Raw genomic sequence first — 16,607 nt, 5'->3', positions numbered from 1 at the left:
CCGCCACCCCTGCTTCGCCAAGAAAGCCAAGTTAATGCTTTTCAAATCTCTAAAACCCAATCCCCCTTTCTCCTTCAGCAAACACATTTTGTCCCAACTCAAACATGCAAGCTTCTTTCCATTCTTCACCTGTCCCCACCAGAACTGCCTAACCATACTAGTAAGCTCCTCACACAATTTATTAGGTAGCAAAAAACAACTCATTGTATAGGACGGCAAGACTTGGGCCACAGATTTAATCAAAATCTCCTTACCTGCAGGTGTCAGTAATTTTTCTTTCCAACTCGAGACTTTGTTTAACACTTTCTGCTTGAGCTGAGCAAAGGTATTGTTCTTAGACCTACCCACTAGTGACTTAAAACCAAGGTAGGACTCGTGGGGCTTATAACTTGGGCACCGAACATGTTTTTCACACTTACCTTTGTTTCATCATCCGTATTTAGGTTGAAGTAGAGGGAAGTTTTGGAGTAGTTCAGTTGTTGACCTAAGGAAAATTCATAGACCCTAAGAATCCTTTGGATTTTCGTGGCTTCACTCACAATTGCTCTTCCAAAAACTAAGCTATCATTGGCAAAAAACAAATGAGATACTCTATGCCCTCTTACTGATATAGCCACTCCTTTAATGGTATTTTTTTGGGCAACGCGGTGTAGAAGGGTCGATAGCCCCTCAGCACAAATAAGGAAGAGATAAGGCGACAATGGGTCGCCTTGCCTCAACCCTCAGGTTGGCTGGATTTGTCCGCAAGGTTGGCCATTAATTCGAATTGCATACTTCACCGATGTCACGCACCTCATTACAATACTAATCCATTTCTCATGAAAGCCAAGCTTCCTTACAATATGTTTCAAGCATTCCCATTCGACACGATCGTATGCCTTGCTCATGTCCAACTTCACAGCCATCTCTCCACATTTACCCTTCCTTTTCTTACTGATATGGTTCATCAGCTCGTGTGCCACGAGTACATTGTCTGTGATAAGATATTCCGCCACAAAAGCACTTTGGTTTTCCCCTATTATATCCTGCAACACCACTTTCATCCTGTTTGCCACCACTTTGGAAGCAATTTTATAAGTCACATTACATAGAGAAATTGGTCTATAGTCTGTTACTTTTTTCGGGTTCTTAATTTTGGGAATAAGTACTATGTGAGTATCATGGAATTTTGGGGGGGCTAAGCCATTATTCAAAAAGTAAGTGCTGTTTGAATAACAATGGACTTTACAGTTGGCCAAAAATGGTGATAAAATAAGGGAGGCATACCATCTGGGCCTGGTGCCGTTAAAGGGTGCATTTGTTTTAGTGCTTTTTCCACCTCCATGGCATGAAAATCTTGGGAAAGTATAGAATTCATCCGGTTTGTTACTTTAGGCTACACTGCTTCGATCAACTCTTGCTCCACCCTTGGCTGTGAGGAAATGAATAGATGCTCAAAATAATTTATGAAGACTTGCCCAATCTAGTCTGCCTCCTCATGCCATACATTGTCAGTATCCAAAATTCTACTAATGATATTCTTTTGATATTGGTTTGAAGCTTTGGTATGGAAGAAGGTTGTATTCTTATCTCTTGCCTTCAACCAATTATTGCGACTTCTTTGGTGCCATATCTTCTCTTCAATGCCTAGCCACTTATTAAGCTCCATTTTCATTGCATGGATTGATTCTAAGCCAATAACGTTGCCTTTCATTGACTCAAGCACTTGGAGCTTTTTCTAGAGAACAACAATCTGCTTTCCAACGTGGCTAAAAGTGTGCTTATTCCATGACTGCAATGAGCTTCAGCACTCCTCCAAGCATGCTTCCAATGGCCACCTTGAGACTCTATTATGCCCTCTCTCCCAAGCTGCCTTTACCACATCTTTACACTACCTATCTTCAAGCCACATGGACTAGAAACGAAATAGCTTTGGTTGTTGCCATTGCCACTGAGGTACCCTATCTTCCTTGAGCACAAGAATACTATGATCTGAGGCCGAATTGGACAGATGATGAAGTTTCACCAACAGAAACATCGCAATCCAGTCCGTGGACCCCAAAGCTCTGTCCAACCTTTCTCGCACCCAACCACGACTGCCTAATCTTCTACACCACGTAAAATCAGACCCCACATAGCCCAAGTCCCTCAATTGGCACCTATTAATTGCCTCTCGGAAACACTGCATTTGGCCTTCAGGTCTCGCCCCACCACCCTTTTTTCTCTAGCATACATTATCTCATTATAATCTCCCATACATATCCATGGAAAATTGCTTCTACTGCTAAGACTTTCCAATAGCTTCCATGATTCCTCTCTCTTCCCTGTCTCCGGACGTCCATAAAACCCGGTAAAGCGCCATTTCCTCGTCCCCTATTCTTTAATGACGATTGCGTCAATGTGCCTAGGAGAGTAAGCCAGCACATCTACCTTCACCATTCTTTTCCATAATAGGGCCAAGCCTCCTCCACGTTTTACATTAGGGACCACCAAACCATCATGTCTTTCTATTTTCCTTTTGATTCCTTCCATCTCATTGACAGTAAACTTAGTTTCCATTAGGAAAACTAAGGTGGGGTTTTTCTCCAAAACCACTTTTTGGAGTGCCTGAACTGTTAGGGGGTTCCCAAGCCCCCTACAGTTCCAACTAATGGCACTCATTGTACCCGGCAGGACTGTTTGCCAGCCTCCGCCAATCCCAAATGGTGAGCTAACAGTTTGCCAAACTCCCTAACCTCCCCTTCCATTTTTGCTCTCTTCCCAGTATCATCAACATTCTCCAACTCATGCAATGGTGATCGTATTCTCCTTTTTAATCCCATATCCACTAGTTCAACGTCCATGGACCTCACAATGCTACTATCAACTCCTTGAATCTACATGCTCTCCCTACCCAAGACCTTCTTTATGCTTTCGCCTCCCCTGTTTTCTTTGTTTTTCCTCTGGCCACCTTCAGTGGTTTTCTTAATTTTCTGGGCTGTAGGCAATTTTGGAAAGGTAGGCCCCATTTTAAAATAAATACTGGATGGGATCAAGCCTAAGTCTCCACTCGGCTGATTTTTCATCTCCATAAGATGCACCCGAGGCCCAATAGATTCATTTTGGTATTGGGCTTCAACTTTAGGCCCGTTTATATGGGTCCATTCCTTCCTATCTAGCCTGGCATCCTTCTGGGTCAGCATGTTCTCCTCCTTCCTCACGATTCTTTCCATACATGTATCAGCATGCATGCCTGAAACATCTCCTATAATTGCGGCATCAATTTCCTGGAATTCTGCCTCAAAGTTTGAACTCAACGAGATATTCAGGATATTGCTTTGCACGTGATCTGGTAAGGTGTCCACGTTCACCACAGCAGCCTTATCCTCCACCATACTCTCCGCCTTACCCATGCGGTTGTTCCTGGTATTCATGGCTTCCTTTGTGCGTTCTGCACTCCCACTTCGATCTCTTGACTCAGCTACAGCTTCCCTGCTTCTGCAATCTTCGTTTTGTACTGCCATGATCAATAACCTTTTTTGGTGTTTGTCCAGGTTTGCACGTAGCCACGGCTCGAACTGCTTCTCTTCAAGCCTTGGCGTTTCCTTGCTTCAAAATCCCTATAGGCAATCCCTCTCATCATGGTCAATCATCCCACACAAGTAACAGAAAATTGGGAGCCTTTCGTACTTGAATTCTATCCATTTTAGGCCATACTAGCCCAACCGAACCTTTTGACCCCTGCACAACGGTTTAGTGATATCTACGAGTACTCTGATTCACAAAAAACTACCCAGGCAATATCCTCTCCCATTTGCGTCCACCTTCTCCACTTCCCCTAGAGTAGCTTTGATACTCATTCCTACTGCCTTCGTTTGGCACATTGTAGGCAGCCCATGTATTTGAATCCAAAACGGGTCCTGTCAAACTTGATGTCTTTCACCGCCTCCCCATACGCCAGTTTATGGAGGATTAGTAAGTACTTGTCAAAAGACCAAGGGCAAAGGAAAAGCACTCTATCCATATCATCCTTTTTTTGAAAAAGAAACATTACCTTGTTCCCTCCCAGATCGCTGACCTAGAAATTTTTCTCTGTTTTCCATACCGATTTCAGCACCCTTGCCACGGACTCTAAGTTAACTCTCCTCTTTGTACAAAACTTTCCTATGAGAACTAGACTGTCCTTTGGCACTGGTTCGTGTATTATTACTTCAGTATCTTCTCTCAATGACAATTGCAAACCTGCACATCTCTTTGTAATCTCCTCCATATTTGTTTTTTGTAAAAAAAAAAAAAAAAAAAAAGCCTGTTCTACAGCTTAAACGGAGAGAAATTGTGCCTATTGGCAGCCTTTATGCTAGTACTAGCAACTTTTTCACCTCTAGGGTTTCTAAAGGAACCTAGAGAGAAAACCCAATTATCACTCTTGGTTAATTCAATATAAAATGTGATTTTTTTTAGATTATGTGCCAATTTAGGTTAATTATTTTTTTCCTTTATTTTTTTTAGTCAACTTTTTTATAATATGTTATCTTAGAATTTATTTCTTTTATGAAATCTTTCTTTATGTGTTTAATTTAATTGTTAATTTTCTTTTTTAGTATAATTTGTTTGATTTGGGTTTTAATATGTTTTCCTCTTTGTTGTTATGTGATGTTTGACATGTTGTGTGTATTCCTTCTAATTAAATTCATTGTATAATTAAGGTTAGGGATTAGGACTCTTTTAATAAAAATTTTATTTAAATTTGGTCTATCAACATATATTAGAGGCCGGCCCACAAGCAAAGCTGTCTTAGATGCCTAACACCTTCCCAAACTACATCTTAACTTTGAACCCAATATTTGATGCGTAGATCCTTGTAAAGGGCTACAAGAGGCCCATTTTGGTTTTTGGACCTAAACCAGGTAGCGATTCCCAACCCTCTAACTCCGGTCCATTCAGTTGAGGTGTACTCCCAAAGGGAGAATCACGTATGTATGTCCTAACAAGTCATACATATCCTTAAAAGATTTTTTCTAGAGTAAACAATATTTAGCTTCAGTAAGAACATTTAATATGTATCTAATTTTAATTATTTTCAAATATGCTAGTGCATATAAGGGGGCACTAAGCTAATTTAACTAAGAATTGTAATCCAAACATTTACTTTCATCCAAATCTTGTTCAAATTTCCTTGGTGAATCCTTAGTTAAGAATAGTTTTTTTTTTTTTTTTTCCCATCACAATTACAGTTATAACATATTCATATGATAATTAATTTTTATTTATAATTATTTAAGTATATTTATTTGTATTATTTAACATTTTCTGAATTAATTTTGATTTAATATTATTATTTTTATTTTACTCCCAATCAGAATTCTTGATTCCACCACCAGTTTATTTTACTCCCTAGATTGAGCCGGCTGCCACAAGAAAAATGTCTTGAGACTCTAAACTCCAAGACAAATTATTCTTCTCGTTTTGTTCGCAGATTCCAAAAATTTCAAGCATAAGATTTGTAGACATTAATATTGTAACTCTCATCCCCACAATGACTTCCTTTCTCCTATAAATATAAACTTCAGGCTCATTTGGTTAAGCACAAAACAAAGAGGAAGGAGAGAAAGATTTAAAGAAGAAGATCACAGTAAAGATGTCAAAAGTAGAGGTAGTTCTGTTGGATTGCTGGGCAAGTCCATTTTGCATGAGAGCCAATATTGCACTGGAGGAGAAAGGTGTACAACATGAACGTAGAGAGGAGAATTTATTTGGAGGCAAGAGTGAGTTGTTGCTGAAATCAAACCCAATTCACCAGAAGGTGCCAGTTTTGCTGCACAATGGAAAGCCCATATCTGAGTCCACGACTGTAGTGGGCTACATCGATGAGGTCTGGTCCAGCTCCACACCACTACTCCGAACTTACCCATATGAACGAGCTCAAGCCCAGTTCTGGGCTGACTTTTTCGACAAAAAGGTTGGGTTCTCTCTGTTTGGACAAAGAGTAATGCTTCTCACATATAAAAATTTCACAGTATTTTTTACAATAATTAAAGATTCTCATTTAAGTTCTATTATTTTTTTAATTCATCACAAATAATCTATCAAATCAACAGATGTCAAATTTTTTTATATCTATAAACTCTCTCAAAGAGAAATAGATAAACTTACATTAGTCCATATTTCATATAACTTACATCACATGGTTGGAATTATTTTAAGTTGTTGAATTAAATTCAACCATACCATATATTTTCTTCTTTTATTTGTTTCACAACTGCTTGCATTTTTTTTTAATGTGGCAAAATTCATGTACAATTCTTTAATTCATGTATATTAGGTTGTTCATTTAAATTAATTATATGATTCATTAGTTAATATAAGTACATGATTGAATTTAATTGAAAAATTAAAAATACAACATCTAAGGAATTAATTGTACCTAATTTTTTTTCTTTTTTTTTTTTAAATCCCCAAAACTAACAAAAAAAGCATGCTATCTTTCAAGTACGAATGATACTTTATTTTCAGTCTTGATAACTTAAAAATTTTATGTATAGGGAGCTCGTTTAGAAGTTATTTGTTTTTAAATTAATTTAAAGATTGCCTCCTACCAAACAACTTTTTTTTTTTTTTTGAGGAAGACCTACCAAACAACCTATAAAAGTTTCCATCCTACAATCCTATTCTAATAATTTGATATGTTGTTTATTATTATTGTTGTTGTTGTTGCCAATCGTTTATCTGTATCTTAATAATACTATTTGAAGTAAAAAGTAAAAACTAGTTAAGAACATCATGTTAATTATGTCATAGAAGGAATTATTATTATTATTTTTTAAGCGCGTTTATAAAGTTGTGATATTATTGCATTGGCTTCTTTAATCTTTATACAATGTTTATTGCTTTAATTACTTCCTTTTTGTAATCTTTAATAGTTTAAAGAACGTGAATTTACTTTTCTTTACATTTTAGTAAGCAATTATATGTTGATAAAAATATTAGTTAATTATATCTTTCGTTTTTCATAAATTAATATTTAATTATTTATCATTATTAGTTCGACATTGGCTTCCTAAATCCTAAAGTAAAATCCTCATTCTGCTATTGCATTTGGCCATCATTTTTATATGTGTATGCATGTGTGAGTTCATAATGGTTATATCTATGTTGGAAAGGTATTTGAAGCTGGCGGAGAAATATGGACAAGCGAAGGAGAGGCAAAAGAGGTAGCCAAGAAAGATTTCTTAGAGATATTGACCCAGCTAGAGGGAGCCTTAGGAGACAAAAGTTTCTATGGTGGTGATGCCTTTGGCTTCGTTGACATCATAGCAATTGGTCTAACCAGTTGGTTTGTGGCTTACGAAAAATTTGGAGGGTTTAAGGTTGAGGATCACTGTCCCAAATTCTCAGCCTGGATGAAGAGGTGCATGCAAAGAGAGACTGTAGCCAAAGTTCTTCCAGACCCAGAGAAGATCTATGAGTTTGTCATCACACTAAGGAAGATGCATGGTAGGGGTGTTTCGGTTCGGTTTCGGTCGGTTTTTTTTAAACTGACCAACCGAAACCGATATTTTCGGTTTTCAATATTGTCAACCGAAACCGACCGAAATAGCTGAAACACCGTCGGTTTCGGTTCGTTTCGGTTCGGTTCATTTCGGTCGGTTTTTCGGTGAGTGCTCGGTTTTGGGCCTGGGCTTAGAGTTTGGGCCTCTCGGTTTTTTTTTTTTTAAATTCTATTTGGGCTTCTTAAAAAAAATTAGTTTGGCCCTTTTATGCTCTAATTAAGCCTATTTTAAAAACATGTTTTGGGCTTATTTTAGGAACCAATTGTGGCCCAAATTCGGGCCTTGTCTATTTTGGCCCATGGCCATCTGTAGAAATTTTTAAGTTTTTTGTTTTGGCACTTTCAGCCCAGATTTGGGCCTTTCCTATTTTGGCCATTTTTGGGCCTTTTTACAACCTGCTGCTTTGTATTTTACACACATTCATCAAAAAACAAAAAAATCACAACCACAACCTCAACCTGTTTTATATTTTACACAGATTCATCAAAAAACAAAAAAAAAATCACAACCACAACCTCAACCTGTTTTATATTTTACACAGATTCATCAAAAAACAAAAAAAAATCACAACCACAACCTCAACCTGTTTTATATTTTACACAGATTCATCAAAAAACAAAAAAAAAAATCACAATCACAACCACAACCTCAACCTGTTTTATATTTTACACAGATTCATCCAAAAAAAAAAAAAAAAATCACAACCTCAACCTGAACCGGCTTTGTATTTTACAGATTCATCAAAAAACAAAAAAAAAATCACAAACTCAACTGAACCGGCTTTGTATTTTACACAGATTCATCAAAAAACAAAAAAAAATCACAACCTCAACTTTGAACACTTGCTTTGTATTTTACACGGATTCATCAAAAAACAAAAAAATCACAACCTCGACATCATGATTCATAAATCCAAAAAATACAAACACATATGGCAGATTCATAAATCACAACTTTGTAATACAAACAAGATTAAAAAAGAAAGCTGTCACAAGTCACAATAAAATAACTAGTGCAGATTTCAATACTTACATAATAACATTATAACAAAATAACACCAAAATACTTACATAACACCAAAATTACTGGTGTTGATTTCAATACTTACAAAATAAACTAACTAGTCCATGTGTCAATACTTACATAATAAACTAACTAGTCCATGTGTCAATACTTACATAATAGCATTATAGCCAAAGACTCAAAATAAATTGGCCATATGTCAATGTCAATGTCAATGTCAACATATACTATTCATATTTAATATTTGGCCAAAGATTCAAAATAAATTGGCCATATGTCATTGCCTATTGACTAATATCTATATTTTCTATGTATAGGGCACTGTCAAAGCACAAAATAAAAGCATATACCTATATATCTATACGTAGGCCACTATCTACTAGTGCCTAATAGCAAAAAATGTGAATATCATATACCATTATACCACCCTTCCAAAGAGCAAAAAGCAATCTTCAACCATCAATGTCAATAGGTGTTGGTGTGGACATGCCTAGTTCCGATGTAGCAGCATCATTCACAAGTTCTACAAACAAAAAATGAAAAAAATATGTCACTTATACAATAAAACAATATATATGCCAAGAATCCAAGACATGCAGTTTTTTTTAATAATAACAAACGCAGAATTTTTTTTAATAAATAAAGAAATAGAAATAAATTTTTTTTAATATAACAAATAATAGTAATACCTCCATCAAGCTTTTCAAACTCCTCAACATCATCCATGGCAGCACGAAGGCAGATTGGAGCCGATGAAGGACGGAGCCAATTTTGACCACAAATGAGAGCTTCCACCATAAGTGGAGACAATGAACTCCGGAAAGGATCAAGGACACGACCAGCCGTACTAAAGGCAGATTCTGAGGCCACAGTGGATACCGGAATTGCAAGAACATGTTGTGCACCTCTTGAAAGGACACGGTATCGTGGAGAATTAACCTTCCACCAAGCCAAAATATCAAAATTATCATCAAAAACATCTTCACAACTCTCTAACAAGTATTTATCAACCTTTGATTTGGTATTTGAAGAATCAATACCCTTCAAGTGCTCCTTAAATCCCATCATCCTCATTGCCTTCGCATCAACCACACTAGAATCATCTCCCTCCATTGATCCACTTGGTTTTTGGCCTTGGCCTTGTGCAGCAACACTTGCACTACTACTCCCCACTTGATTTTGAGCATAGGCATTATATAAATCCATCAAAACAGCCTTTATTCTTTTTGCCATATCAACAGCCTTTTGACTCTCATACAAAGTACCAAAACAATACTCAAGATACCTCATCTTGTATCGAGGATCAAGAACTAGCCCTACATACAACAAGTGATTCATATTATCAAAGTTCCCCCAATACTTTTCAAATTTGGTCTTCATGTAACCAGCCATTTTTTTCAACAAATAACTATCTTTTTCATACTCCAAATCAATTGTGTCATGAATTGACATGAGCTCCAAAAAGAAAGAATTACTAGTGACATAATTAGCACCTGAAAACCGCAAGGTTGCATCATAAAAATTTTTAAGAAATTTAGAAAAGATCCTAATCTTTTCCCAATCCACATCACCCATTCCCCAAGCAAACTCATCTATATCACTTCCATCTTCCTTTACCTCCTCTCTAATTGTCATAAGATAATTTGGATCTTCTTCCTCCAATCTCTCAAAAGCTTTTTGATACTTCTCAGCCTTCTCCAACATAATATAGGTGTAGTTCCACCTAGTGGGCACATCTAAGCATAACTGACCTTTAAACTCAACTTTCTCCTTCTCCGCACATAACTTAAATGTGTTTTGTCTTTGTGGAGAGGATCTCACATATCGCACAGATTTTCTCACCTTCACTATTGTCTCATCCATTTCAACTAACCCTTCACGAACAATTAAGTTCAAGATATGAGCACTACACCTCACATGCAAGTATTTATGCCCTAAAATTGTTGCCTTCCTATGCTTAGTCTTTTTTTGAATAAAAGAAATCAGCTTATTAGAAAGCTGACATTATCAGCGTAATAGTTAAAATCTTGTCTATTCCCCAATCAAGTAAACACATCTCATTGCCTTCCCAAGTGTTTCACCCTTGTGATTTTCCACTAAACAAAAACTAAGAATTCTCTTGTGTATTTTCCAATCACTATCTATAAAATGGGCAGTAAGACACATATAGTTCAAATTTTGAACGGATGTCCATGTATACGTGGTAAAATGAGACCCATTGCTCTTTTAGGGCTTCTTTCAACTTTTTTTTCTCATCTAAAAAAACCCTAAAGAAGCAAGTTTTGGCAATTGTTGTGCGGCTAGGGATTGGATTGAACCTAGGTTGGGTTTTAGACATAAACCTCTTAAAACCATAGCCCTCTACAAACCTAAAAGACAGCTCATCTAGAATAATCATCTACTTGCCAATGCTATCTTACATTCCTCAAAATTAAACACCCATGGCACTAGTTTACCACTACTTTCTCCTTCTTCTTTAGGTTTGAATGCTAGGGTTGATTGGTTTTTTTTTTTCTTCCCTATAAGGATATTTCAAACATAGTGATTGTATGTGAGTTCTCATGGTTGTAGTGCCATTTTGCTTAGTGTCACAAGCATAGGTTGTGCCACAGTAGTTACAAGCTGCCCTAGGTTTATCCCCCCCTTCAATAACAGTAAAATGACCCCAAACAAAAGATCTTTTTTTACTAGTATTACCTGCATTTGGTGGGAGTGGGAGTTTGCCTTTGTCTTTATGCACATTGGTTGTGCCTTGACCCGCTTCAAGGTCTTGACCCTCTGGGATTTCCGTTGTCTCATTCATCTACAATAAAAAATAAAACACAATAAGTCAGCAACTATAAAAAGTAAAAAATAAAAAATAAAAATTAAACCCCAATAACAATAAAACAATAACACAATAAAAGTCAGCAACCAAAAAAAAAAAAAAAAAGAAGGAAAAGGAATCTAGTATACAGCAACAAGCCAACCACTGGTACACAAATATTGGGCGTATCTTTCCTGAGGTCATGGTTCTTGAATAGTGAGTATGCGTAAATTACTTTAAAAATGATAATGAGCAACAAAAATTTTTAGTTCTAGATTTCAATACTCAACATCAAGCATTGCATTCTTTTGATACAATATGAAAGCCGCTCTTTTGTAAACCTTTTAATCTACAGACCCCTTTGGTAAAACTTGTTTAATTTTCAACGATTTCAAACTCTATAATGATCCAAAACTTTTTCTAAAAAAAGGAGGAAGAAGTGATTTCCAAGATTTCATTTTCTACAGAATCAAACTGGTCTTTCATTACTCATCAAAATAAGCAATATAAATCAAAGAGGATGGCCATAAACCCAAATATCAAATAGTATCATTCCTATTTTCAAACACTTCATCAAACTACCTTTTTGCATCAACAAGTCAACTTAACTTGATCCCAACTCAGACACATTGCTAACTAAGGAATGCACACTGATTCAACACTAGAAAAACAGCAAGAAACTAATAATCATAGAGTAACATTCTAAATAATTCAACATAGAAACTAAAAAAAAAATGATCTTCTTCAATTGTTACTTTTTTTTTCCATAAAAAAAGTTACAAAAACTAAAAAACTTATATTTCTTTAACTAAATGTTATGTGACCAAATAAAAAGGTTGATTGATTGTAATTAAAAATATAGTTTTTACCAATGCACTTCATGCACACATTAACAAATAACATATATTCTTTCAACTGTCTATAACAACAACAACATGTTAATACGTTGTTTATTGTATATAAAACCATAGCATATGCATCACACTTAACAACCCACTATCCATGACAATAAGGAGGATTATGACTTTGTGCACTAACACACTTCTACAACTACTCATTCAAGGCTTAGTCTTGTATATTAGCCTTTGGATTACTATTTGTGTAGAAAAATATTCCATTAAACAACAATTAATTTGCATTTGTCAAATGACTACACTACAACATTCAAGCTTCAACTACAGAACGGTGATCAAGGATAAACCATCTAAATCTAAGAAACAAATCAAAAACCATTAAAAAAAAAAAAACTAAAACACATAGGTCTGCCACCATATTAAAATCTCTCAATATTAATCTGTTGACAAACTATGGAAAATATATTGAAACCATTATCGATAGTTGCTGTTTCACTTTGTAAACAGTTGACATACACTCTTGATCAAATTTAAGAGTGTTTTATGAACTTGTTTTTGAGTAACTCAAGTTAGCTTGATCTCGTGGCTTCCATCATAAACTATAATAACCACTACTTGCTGGGAAAAAAAAAAACCCACGGCTTAAAGCCCTTTTTTTTAAAAATATATTGCTTAAAGATTTTTAGATTTCAAAAGTGGTGTTTCCCCAACTACCCAACACTATCATTACATCCCACGGGCAATCCTAGCAAGAAAATTAAAATGCTCCCCATCAACAGAACAATTAACAACAATAAGAATCCAAGTTTCAACCAACATAAACTTTAGGAAACTTGCATCAAATACCAATAGGTGTATAATTCTAGCAAAAAGTCACATATCCAAGTCCAAAAATTTATTATAGCCATCAGTAGCAACCCAAAGATAAGAAAAGAGACACACTCAATGTCAATGTCAATGACCTCCATTCCTAAGACTGCAGAAGATCTATTGTACAAGTGTGCCACGATCTCCACCCGGAGAAAGGATATTAATGATGAGATGAACAGATAATAATAATACCAGTTTTAAAAAAAACCTTTTCAATCAATACTGATAACCAAATTCATTTGTGTTTCCTTAACTATATGAAAAATATAAACCAATCTTAATTACAGCTCATTCCCAACAATCCCCTGAACTTAATACTAATATGGTAATGTGTTTAATGTCAAATACAAATAATTTCCCCACAGCTACCAAAAGGAGGCCGCATATCTGAATATATATAACTTACAAAATGCGCGCGCAGACTCAATCTACACACAAAAACAGCCACACTTACCTCGTATAATGAATCCATATGCTAAGACTAAATACAATTCCTCATTGAATGGATTTTCGAGCATGGACATAACAGCCACACAAAAACACAACAGTTTAGCATCAACAATTGGTTAAGCCGCACTGGCAGATTTCAAATTCCAACCAATTCATGTGTAATTGAAGTATGTAATACAATGAAACCATGAAGTAAGCCCTATAGTATAAACCAAACAAAAAAGAAGAAAACAAACAAACACGAGCAAAGCATGCAACACAGATCACAAAAACCACCAAATTCCTCAATATGACAAACCCATTTCAGCAAATAGACCAAAAAATCACATCCACAAAATAGAAAACAAGAAACAAACAAACAAAAAATAAATAAATAAAAAAACCTAGAGAGGTAACAAAGTTTGAACAAAAATGGGGAAAGAAGAAGAAGAGCAAAAGATTAGGGCTTTTACATCAAGGCCAATGAGCAAAAGAAAGGACAATGTTTTTATCAAGGCCAACAACAATTCAAGAAACAACATGATTTGTAGCAAATTAACCTTAAGATTTTCAACCAGTTCCATGATGACAACTTGACAACAACTCCATATATATTCAAGCCATATCAATGTCAAAATACATGTATAACTCAATTGAAAAGGATTCTAACTTGTTGTTAAAAGAAAAAGTGGGGGTGGAGAAAACAAAAGGAGGAGTATAATTATTTTCAAATAAATTAACATCTAAGAAGTATGTTTTTCGTAACAACTGCCAGTTGACTAATATATTCTACTACAGCAACATTTCTGATGGAAATTACCAGTACATACCATTGTGACAATTCCTTTGAATTCCTTACTAACCAAAAAAAAAACAAAAAAAAACATTTGTGATAAAAAAATTGTCCCTAAAAGGTCAACTTTAAGCCAATAGTAAATAAGTAAGATAAAAAAAAATAGTAAAAGAGGAAAATTGAATCTTCACTCTTCAGCAAGAATAAAACATAGGAAAATCATAATAACAATGAAACATAATAACAACTCTAAAATAAAATAATCACATGCAATATGCGGTTTCATTTTTCTAGAATAAATTTTAAATAATTAAAATAAATAATTTTAATTTTAAATAAATAATTTTAATTTTAAATAAATAATTTTAATTAAATTAAAATAATTAATTTTGAATAAATAATTTTAAATAATTAAATAAATTTTTTTATAAAAATATTACAACAACCGGTTTTGGTTATTGACAACCAATTTTTTGATAAAAATAAAAATAAAAAAACCAATTTTTGAACACCAAAATCCAAATAGTCCTTTATTTTTTTCCAAAGCCCCAACAAAAATTGCATTAAATCGAACAAAATAGGCAAATATGTGGAGAACCCTCACCGTGAGATGGATGGAGAATTTGAATGGAAGCCCGTCGTTTCGAAGTGATGGAGGCGGTCTAATGGGAACGACGGCGTTTAAGCAAGGAGGGGTGGAATTGGTGTGAACATCGCCGCGAGTCAACCGAGTCGAGTCGAGTCTTGGGCTGGATCGAGAGCGAGAGTCATGGCTGGATCATGGCTGGATCGAGAGTGAGAGACTGAGTCATGGCCGAGTCACGGCTGGATCGAGACGAGAGTGAGAGACTGAGTCATGGCCGAGTCACGGCTGGATCGAGACGAGAGTGAGTGACTGAGTCATGGCTGGATCGAGACGAGAGTGAGAGTGAGAGACTGAGTCATGGCCGAGTCATGGCTGGATCGCTCGGTTCGGTCAGTGACTCCGTCGGTGCATGAGTGAGTGTTAGTCATTGCATGGCATTGAATAGTGAAAGCAGTCCATGACTATTGCACTGGCTGGTGCTTTATCAATTATCTGGCTCCTTCTCTCATTCGGAACTTGTTGCTTTTGTCCTTTTTAGAGGTCTTAGATCCTCATGAGGATTACAAATAAGGGAAAATTATCATTTTCTTTGATTTTCTATTGCTCTTTCTAAGAACTAGTAAAAGGAAAATAAAACTTGTAATGGTCTTTCAATGGCTTTGCTTGTCTCAATGGAGCATTGTGGCGAAAGGCAACAAGGTCATAACTTTGCGTTTGGTTGAACTTATTTGCTTGTAAGTGAAACAAAAGTGACTTTAAATATAAAAGGGGTTTTTTTTTTGGAGTTATTTGTTTAAAATTAATTTTTGTCTTACCTTTGAGCAAATAAATTGACAACAAATAAGTTAGCTAAATACAATGGGCTCAGTGCTTTCTTTTTTCTTGGGTGTTTTCATAAACTTTTAAAATTACACTGAATGACCTGATCAACTAAATTAACCATGAACTGGTATAAACTTCTATTTGATTCATTCCTAAAATGAGTTCTTATTTCAATCAAATTGAAATGGCCGGCTTATTAGTTGAATTATTGCACTGGCTAAGAAACCCTGTAAGTGGGTTCATTTTATCAAATTTGTCCATTTTTATTTATAAAAATTCACTTTGAAAAAAAAATTTTAAAAAGCTTTTTTTAAAATAAATAACGAATATATATATTTTTAATATAATACAGATAATTTAATACATACATCAAATTAATAAGCATATAAATTATAAGGATTTTACTAATGTGTGTCCTAAGGACACACAATAATTAATCATTTTTAGAAAAATATTTTCGAGAATTGAAAAAGTATTGACAACTTTTTCAATTTTCGAGAAAATATTTCCAAAAATAGATGTCTTAATGTGTGCCCTAAGGGCACACATTAACCGGACCCTCACAGAATGACACTCTCCTGGGCCCTGCCCTCTCCCTACCAAAAAAAATGTATGAATGAATTGACACCTCTAGGCCTATTGGACAAAATAACCCTATGATTTCATAATAATAAATTAAAAATTGAAATTATATATAAAAAAAAAAGCAGTAAATTAAACATCAAATCTTTCAAGTGTTATGGTTGGTCACTCAAAACGATGCTCAAAATGCCAAGGTTTTGAGAGATTAATGATAATAGGTAAGAGTTTGTTTGGTTGTATTGTTTAAATAACAAAACACTTTTTCACTCACACATATTTTCATAATACTTAAACAATATTATTAGAATAACATTACTCAACGGCTATAAGTTGC

The 16,607-nt window shown here is 35.2% G+C and overlaps 2 protein-coding genes across 2 annotated transcripts; one reads left to right on the top strand and one right to left on the bottom strand.

The window, feature by feature from the left end:
- Positions 1 to 722: 722 nt before the first annotated feature.
- LOC142630645 (uncharacterized) lies at positions 723 to 1,324 on the bottom strand. The gene is made up of 2 exons (XM_075804673.1): positions 1,267 to 1,324; positions 723 to 1,057 (listed from the first exon to the last, which is right to left on the bottom strand). Exons 1-2 carry the CDS (start codon positions 1,322 to 1,324, stop codon positions 723 to 725), a joined length of 393 nt encoding a protein of 130 aa, XP_075660788.1.
- Positions 1,325 to 5,596: 4,272 nt separating this feature from the next.
- Positions 5,597 to 7,559, top strand: LOC142630636 (glutathione S-transferase U19-like). Its single transcript, XM_075804666.1, has 2 exons — positions 5,597 to 5,917; positions 7,119 to 7,559. The coding sequence occupies exons 1-2, from the start codon at positions 5,597 to 5,599 to the stop codon at positions 7,557 to 7,559; spliced, it is 762 nt and encodes a 253-aa protein (XP_075660781.1).
- Positions 7,560 to 16,607: the final 9,048 nt, after the last annotated feature.

The sequence above is a fragment of the Castanea sativa genome, chromosome 1, assembly GCF_040712315.1.
Source record: "Castanea sativa cultivar Marrone di Chiusa Pesio chromosome 1, ASM4071231v1".
Taxonomy (NCBI): Eukaryota; Viridiplantae; Streptophyta; class Magnoliopsida; order Fagales; family Fagaceae; genus Castanea; species Castanea sativa.
Note: the sequence above shows the minus strand (reverse complement) of the source record. Positions and strands in the feature narration are given on the sequence as shown.